General features: G+C 42.3%; 1 protein-coding gene across 1 annotated transcript; it reads left to right on the top strand.

The window, feature by feature from the left end:
- Nucleotides 1-222: 222 nt before the first annotated feature.
- On the top strand, nt 223-6,735 carry LOC110514961 (red-sensitive opsin-like). Its single transcript, XM_090199201.1, has 6 exons — nt 223-1,176; nt 2,224-2,520; nt 4,962-5,130; nt 5,282-5,447; nt 5,554-5,793; nt 6,276-6,735. Exons 1-6 carry the CDS (start codon nt 1,035-1,037, stop codon nt 6,372-6,374), a joined length of 1,113 nt encoding a protein of 370 aa, XP_090055327.1. The 5' UTR covers nt 223-1,034; the 3' UTR covers nt 6,375-6,735.
- Nucleotides 6,736-8,127: the final 1,392 nt, after the last annotated feature.

Raw genomic sequence — 8,127 nt, forward strand, 5'->3', positions numbered from 1 at the left:
ATGAGACGTCTTTGGTCTGCGTCGACCACATGACCAACAAGTCAGACAACAACGTAGACGATGAGACGTCTTTGGTCTGCGTCGACCACAATGACCAACAAGTCAGACAACAACGTAGACGATGAGACGTCTTTGGTCTGCGTCGACCACAATGACCAACAAGTCAGACAACAACGTAGACTGTGAGACGTCTTCGGTCTGCGTCGACCACATGACCAACAAGTCAGACAACAACGTAGACGGTGAGACGTCTTTGGGATGCGTCTCGACTATTCAAATCTGGAAGCGGAAACAGAAACACAGCTTGTACAGATCGAAACGCTACAGCTGTTTTTAGTAACCACGTCAACTCATTTAGCTAACTTCTCGCTCACTGCTGAATGATCTGCCGTGGAGCTTTTCAGAACTTTCAAATGATAACAATAGGGGGGATGAGAGAATGAGTCCACATTGGGACCACTTGACCACTTTTCCCAAAGAAGCATTGTAGACAAAAACGTAGAGAGTATGTGACCTTGGTCTACTTCTCTGATATTCAAATCTGAAATCAGAACAGCAACAAGTACTACCAAAAAATACCTGTAAAGAGTTAAAGCAAGTCCCACAAATGTTTCTTCATGGAAAATTAGCATACAGTTATTCATAATGTTGTAAGTTGATGGACATGAGGTATTTGATTTGATTCTGTATTGTCAATCTGAAGAGTGATTGCGTGATGGTGATTGTGTTTTTTTTGAAGGTTAGATATTGAGCACTCACTTACCTCGTCCCAATGCCATTCTACTGACAAGTCTGGGCCACAGTTACAGCAGCATTCCATGTTCTATTACTTTTCAACCTCCTACGCCACCAATGCCCTTTCAAACAAGATTACGGGCCTCTGAAATCCTCCTTAATTAGCCGTTTGTGGTAATTAACGGGTAATTAAGGAAAGACAGTCCAGTCCATACCATCACATACCCTGTCCTAATTCCTCCAAGGCTGTAATCCTTTAAAAACACCCAAAGGATGCTATATAAACTAGGACAGTGGAGATGCACGGACTTCAGCAGTCAACTTCACTAGCTCCTATTAACCGGCCCAGGATGGCAGAGCTAGGAGTGTTTGCTGCAAGGAGACAAGAAGATACAACCAGAGAATCAGGCTTTGCCTACACCAACAGCAATCATACCAAAGGTACAGTACTTCCTGTCAGTCTAGTGCCTGGGCTTGATATCATACCAAAGGTACAGTACTTCCTGTCAGTCTAGTGCCTGGGCTTGATATCATCCGGTAGAAGGAGTGAAAGAGCCTAATTCTGTGGATTATCCTAAAGTATTGTAGTGGTTGTATATTTACAGAAGATAATGATGGTAAGTGAAGTTGCTGAAAGGTCTTTTCCTTGATAAGATATTTCACCAACAGCCAACAGACATACCATTCACAACTGGCAGTAGCAGTATACACACTAACACAAACAGTATATTTCATTGTATGACAATGTTTTCTTTGTTCAGAACTTTTGATGCACACATTCTGTTCAACATATTACTTACTGTTCTCATTTGACTACATCAATAAGTCATCTTGGCCATGTTCTGTTATAATCTCCACCCTGCACAGCCAGAAGAGGACTGGCCACCCCACATAGCCTGGTTCCTCTCTAGGTTTATAATCTCTACCTGGTACAGCCAGAAGAGGACTGGCCACCCCTCAGAGCCTGGTTCCTCTCTAGGTTTATAATCTCTACCTGGTACAGCCAGAAGAGGACTGGCCACCCCTCAGAGCCTGGTTCCTCTCTAGGTTTCTAATCTCTACCTGGTACAGCCAGAAGAGGACTGGCCACCCCTCAGAGCCTGGTTCCTCTCTAGGTTTCTAATCTCTACCTGGTACAGCCAGAAGAGGACTGGCCACCCCTCATAGCCTGGTTCCTCTCTAGGTTTATAATCTCTACCTGGTACAGCCAGAAGAGGACTGGCCACCCCACATAGCCTGGTTCCTCTCTAGGTTTCTTCCTAGGTTCTGGCCTTTCTAGGGAGTTTTTCCTAGCCACCGTGCTTCTACACCTGCATTGCTTGCTGTTTGGGGTTTTAGGCTGGGTTTCTGTACAGCACTTTGAGATATCAGCTGATGTACGAAGGGCTATATAAATACATTTGATTTTATTTGATTTGATTTGGAAGTTGTATTCAACTTATATTCAAATACATATCTGTTTTTTTAATTCTCTTTTTAAATTTGCAGATCCTTTTGAGGGCCCCAACTACCACATTGCTCCAAGATGGGTGTACAACATCTCAACACTCTGGATGCTCTTTGTGGTCGTCGCCTCAACCTTCACCAACGGCCTAGTACTGGTGGCCACTGCCAAATTCAAGAAGCTCCAACATCCTCTCAACTGGATCCTGGTCAACCTGGCGTTTGCCGACATTGCGGAGACTCTTTTGGCGAGCACCATCAGCGTTTGCAACCAGATGTTTGGCTACTTTATTCTTGGACACCCAATGTGTGTCTTTGAGGGATTCACCGTCGCCACATGTGGTAAGATGCCTTTTTATATGGACTCCATTTTGGTTTCATATTTAACCCTTGTGTGGTGTTCAAGCCAGCAGCATACCACCCTGCATACCACCCAGCATACCACCCTGCATATCACCCTGCATTCCATCCAGCATGCCACCCAGCATACCACCCAGCATACCACCCAGCATACCACCCATCATACCACCTTGCATACCACCCAGCATACCACCCTGCCTACCACCCTGCATACCACCCTGCATACCACCCTGCATACCACCCTGCATATCACCCAGCATGCCACCCTGCATACCACCCTGCATACCACCCTGCATACCACCCTGCATACTACCCTGCCTACCACCCTGTATATCACCCTGCATTCCACCCTGCATACCACCCTGCACACCACCCAGCATACCACCCTGCCTACCACCCTGCTTACCACCCTGCATACCACCCTGCATACCACCCTGCATATCACCCTGCATACCACCCAGCATACCACCCAGCATACCACCCAGCATACCACCCTGTATACCACCCTGCATACCACCCTGCATATCACCCTGCATACCACCCAGCATACCACCCTGCATACCACCCTGCATACCACCCTGCATCCCACTGCTGGCTTGCTTCTGGAGCTAAGCAGGGTTGGTTCTGGTCAGGTCCCTGGATGGGAGACCAGATGCTGCTGGAAGTGGTGTGGGAGGGCCAGTTGGAATCACTCTTTCCTCTGGTCTAGAAAAAAATATCCCAATGTCCCAGGGCAGGGATTGGGGACACTGCCCTGTGAAAGGTGCTGTCTTTCGGATGGGACGTTAAAAGGATGTCCTGACTCTCTGAGGTCACTAAAGATCCCATGGCACTTATTGTAAGAGTAGGGGTGTTAACCCCGGTGTCCCAATCTGTCCTTCATACCACCTTAATAATCCCCAGCTTCCAATTGGCTCATTCCTCCCCCTCCTCTCCCCTGTAACTATTCCCCAGGTCGTTGCTGTAAATGAGAATGTTCTCAGTTAACTGACCTGGTAAAATAAGAGTAAAATATATATGTTTTTGTTTTTCACCTAATGTAAACATGGGTCTGGTGGACCCAAAACAATACAGCCATAACAATTTAGGTAAAAATACTTTCTACTTAGATGTTGACATATCAATTACAAGCAATATAGACAGTGTACATGGTTAATATTTGCCATTAACCTCTGCTACATCACATTTATCAATAAAAGCGCTATTTGTTTTTTTTTTAATAAAATGTGATTTTTTTTTTAGAACAAAAATGTATTATAATCAAGACATGGGTGGAATAAATCCTGTTTATCTTGAACAAATACAAATGAAACAAGGTTTTCATCACTACTGATGTTTATTGCTTTGAACTGAACAAATTGGAAGGACACATTTTACATACAGCATTTTATGGAAATGATAAATGAGCCACGTTGAAGAACACATTAAGGCCGGTCTACACACCACAAGGGACAGAGTTTTACTGTGTGTGTGTGTGTGTGTGTGTTGCAAATGTATGTCTTGCATTTCTTGCATGTGTACCATGACTTCCTGTCCGTCTTGGGTCCACAACACATCGCAGAGCTTCTTCTTGTTGCTACCGGCTACAATCTAGAATGATGAAAACACTTAGTTCAGGAATTTTTACTAACATCTCACTCACACATATAGTTACAGCAGGCCAAGGGAGGAGAGTCAGACACACACAGACATATGTAACGGATGTGAAACGGCTAGCTTAGTTAGCGCTGGTGCTGAGGTAACGGATGTGAAACGGCTAGCTTAGTTAGCGGTGGTGCTGAGGTAACGGATGTGAAACGGCTAGCTTAGTTAGCGGTGGTGCTGAGGTAACGGATGTGAAACGGCTAGCTTAGTTAGCGGTGGTGCTGAGGTAACGGATGTGAAACGGCTAGCTTAGTTAGCGGTGGTGCTGAGGTAACGGATGTGAAACGGCTAGCTTAGTTAGCGGTGGTGCTGAGGCAACGGATGTGAAACGGCTAGCTTAGTTAGCGGTGGTGCGCTCTAAATAGCATTTCAATCGGTGACGTCACCTGCTCTGAGACCTTGAAGTAAAAAAAATATTTAAATTAAAATGTGTTATTTTATATGTTCTTCACAGAAATTGAGCCAAGGCCAATGAGTCTCAGGTTGGAGAAAAAAGTAAACATAGTAAACATTGAAAATGGGTCCCACAGACCCGAACACGACACAAGGGTTAAGAAGGAAATTCTACATTGCTACACAGCGCAGATAAAGACTGATATGCTGTTGCTAAAACACCATAGCATATATCTAATGTGTATATCTCATGTGTATATCTCATGTGTATATCTCATGTGTATATCTCATGTGTATATCTCATGTGTATATCTCATGTGTATATCTCATGTGTATATCTCATGTGTATATCTCATGTGTATGTCTCATGTGTATGTCTCATGCAGGTATTGCTGGTCTGTGGTCTCTGGCTGTTATCTCCTGGGAGAGATGGGTGGTGGTGTGTAAGCCCTTTGGAAATGTCAAGTTCGATGCTAAATGGGCCATGGGAGGTATAATCTTCTCCTGGGTCTGGTCTGCTTTCTGGTGCGCCCCTCCTATCTTCGGCTGGAGCAGGTGGGACATCTTCTATTTTTCTTTCACTAAGGATGGAAAAACGTCATTATTAAAAAAAAAGTTTAATTATTCAACCATTATTCAACCATTATTCAACCATTATTCAACCATTATTCAACCCATTCTCTGTATCTCTCTCTCCGTCAATCAGGTACTGGCCTCATGGACTGAAAACGTCCTGTGGACCTGATGTGTTCGGAGGTAATGAGGATCCTGGAGTCCTGTCGTACATGATCGTTCTCATGATTACATGTTGCTTCCTGCCCCTGGGAGTGATCGTCTTCTGCTACCTGTTTGTGTGGCTGGCCATCCGTGCCGTAAGTGATATTTCAAATAGACCATACACGTAGCAAGCAGCTATGTTGTGGCATATTAGAGGGTTAAATCTAACCAATCGGATATATTTCTCCTGAACGACCACAGGTAGCCGCGCAGCAGAAAGACTCTGAGTCGACACAGAAGGCTGAGAAGGAAGTATCCAGGATGGTTGTTGTCATGATTTTTGCTTACTGTGTATGCTGGGGACCTTACACAGCCTTTGCCTGCTTTGCTGCGGCTAACCCTGGGTATGCTTTCCACCCTCTGGCTGCTGCTCTGCCTGCCTACTTTGCCAAAAGCGCCACCATCTGGAATCCAGTGATCTATGTCTTCATGAATAAACAGGTGTGTTTTGTTTTGATAGCTGTGAACTTTGATCCATTTACTACTAAAGTAGTTATTGAAGGCCAAGTGTCTTAAGTAAATGTAGACTTTTATTTTTGAAAGCTTCTCTCTTCATGTTCCATTCTTCTTCTGCTTCTTCTTCTTCTTCTTCTTCTTCTTCTCCTTCTTCTTCTACTTCTTCTTCTTCTTTTCCTTCTTCGTCTTCTTCGTCTTCTTCTTCTTCGTCTTCTTCTTCTTCTTTGTCTTCTTCTTCTTCTTCTTCTTCGTCTTCTACTTCTTCTTTTTGTTCTACTTCTTCTTCGTCTTCTTCGTCTTCTTCTTCTTCTTCTTCTACTTCTTCTTCTTCTTTTCCTTCTTCGTCTTCTTCGTCTTCTTCTTCTTCGTCTTCTACTTCTTCTTTTTGTTCTACTTCTTCTTCTTCTTCTTCGTCTTCTTCTTCTTCTTCTTCTTCTTCTCCTTCTTCCTTCTTCTTCTCTCACCAGTTCCGTACGTGCATCATGCAGCTCTTTGGCAAGGAAGAAGACGATGGCTCGGAGGTGTCTACATCAAAAACAGAGGTTTCCACCGTGGCACCTTCATAAACCCCCAGACAACATTGTACCTCTTGGAAACAAATGATGAACGTTCTGAGATATTCCACATGGGACTTTTTCAAATGTACAGTACATCCTCTTTTTTGTTTTGTTTCTTAAACAAATTTCCAGGAGAATATTAAGCTTTACGTCATACAGTTGTAATGTGTTTTAAAAAAACATTACTATGAATCACCCCAATGAGTTTTTATAATCCATGGCCTTCATAATAACTAGAGAGTCGTGTGTTGATATACGTACTGTAGCTGTTGCAGTGGCACATTGTGGGAATAGGTACAGTCCTATCAATGTCTGTTGAAGTGACCCCCCCCCCCCCCCCCCCAAAAAAAAGTGGCCATCTTGGACTGCATTCCCTTCACTCTGTAGAGGATAAACTACACAGAATAACAGCTAAGGAGAACTGACGTGAACTGCCAATGGATATCTGATCATCACAAAACTACATGAATAATTGATGGTTCCAAAATCCTTTACTTTATAGGTAACTTATGAGCTAAACATTTTGTAGCCCACTTGCAAATAAAAAATTCAAAAAAGTATAATGATATTAAATAGATAATTCTGTATACAATGTATTTAACAATGTTTTTGTAGCCCTTATTGCAAATAAAAAATGTTTAAAAAAAATAAATGCATGAAATGAAAATATGGTCTCACTTTCTATGTCTATCCTGTGTGTCCCTGTTTATATTCCCTGTTTATTCCCTGTTTATTCCTGTTTATATTCCCTGTTTACTCCCTATTTATCCCTGTTTATTCATGTTTATTCCTGTGTATTCCTGTTTATTCCCTGTTTATTCCTGTTTATTCCTGTGTATTCCTGTTTATTCCCTGTTTATTCCTGTTTATTCCTGTGTATTCCTGTTTATTCCCTGTTTATTCCTGTTTATTCCTGTTTATTCCCTGTTTATTCCTGTTTATTCCTGTTTATTCCTGTGTATTCCTGTTCATTCCCTGTTTATTCCTGTTTATTCCTGTTAATTCCCTGTTTATTCCTGTTTATTCCCTGTTTATTCCTGTTTATTCCTGTTTATTCATCTTTATTCCGTTTATTCCTGTTTCTTCCTGTGTATTCCTGTGTATTCCCTGTTTATTCCTGTTTATTCCTGTTTATTGCCTGTTTATTCCTGTGTATTCCTGTTTATTCCCTGTTTATTCCTGTGTATTCCTGTTTATTCCCTGTTTATTCCTGTTTATTACCTGTTTATTCCTGTTTATTCCTGTTTATTCCTGTTTATTCCCTGTTTATTCCTGTGTATTCCTGTTTATCCCCTGTTTATTCCTGTGTATTCTTGTTTATCCCCTGTTTATTCCTGTTTATTCCTGTTTATTCCCTGTTTATTCCTGTTTATTCCCTGTTTATTCACTGTTTATTCCTGTTTATTCCCTGTTTATTCCTGTGTATTCCTGTTTATCCCCTGTTTATTCCTGTGTATTCCTGTTTATCCCCTGTTTATTCCTGTTTATTCCTGTTTATCCCCTGTTTATTCCCTGCTTATTCCTGTTTATTCCTGTTTATTCCCTGTTTATTCCTGTGTATTCCTGTTTATCCCCTGTTTATTCCTGTGTATTCCTGTTTTCCCCCTGTTTCTTCCTGTGAATTCAGGTTTATCCCCTGTTTATTCCTGTTTATCCCCTGTTTATTCCCTGTTTATTCCTGTGTATTCCTGTGTATTCCTGTTTATCCCCTGTAATCCCCTGTTTATTCCTGTTTATCCCCTGTTTATTCCCTGTTTATTCC

This window comes from Oncorhynchus mykiss, chromosome 15 (genome assembly GCF_057628025.1).
Source record: "Oncorhynchus mykiss isolate SJ-2025 chromosome 15, ASM5762802v1, whole genome shotgun sequence".
Taxonomy (NCBI): Eukaryota; Metazoa; Chordata; class Actinopteri; order Salmoniformes; family Salmonidae; genus Oncorhynchus; species Oncorhynchus mykiss.

Coding starts and splice junctions, on each gene's coding strand:
- LOC110514961 (XM_090199201.1), top strand. CDS start 1,035: ATGCACGGACTTCAGCAGTCAACTTCACTAGCTCCTATTAACCGGCCC. Junction 2,521..4,961: donor ATTCACCGTCGCCACATGTG/GTAAGATGCCTT, acceptor TGTCTCATGCAG/GTATTGCTGGTCTGTGGTCT. Junction 5,131..5,281: donor CCTATCTTCGGCTGGAGCAG/GTGGGACATCTT, acceptor TCCGTCAATCAG/GTACTGGCCTCATGGACTGA.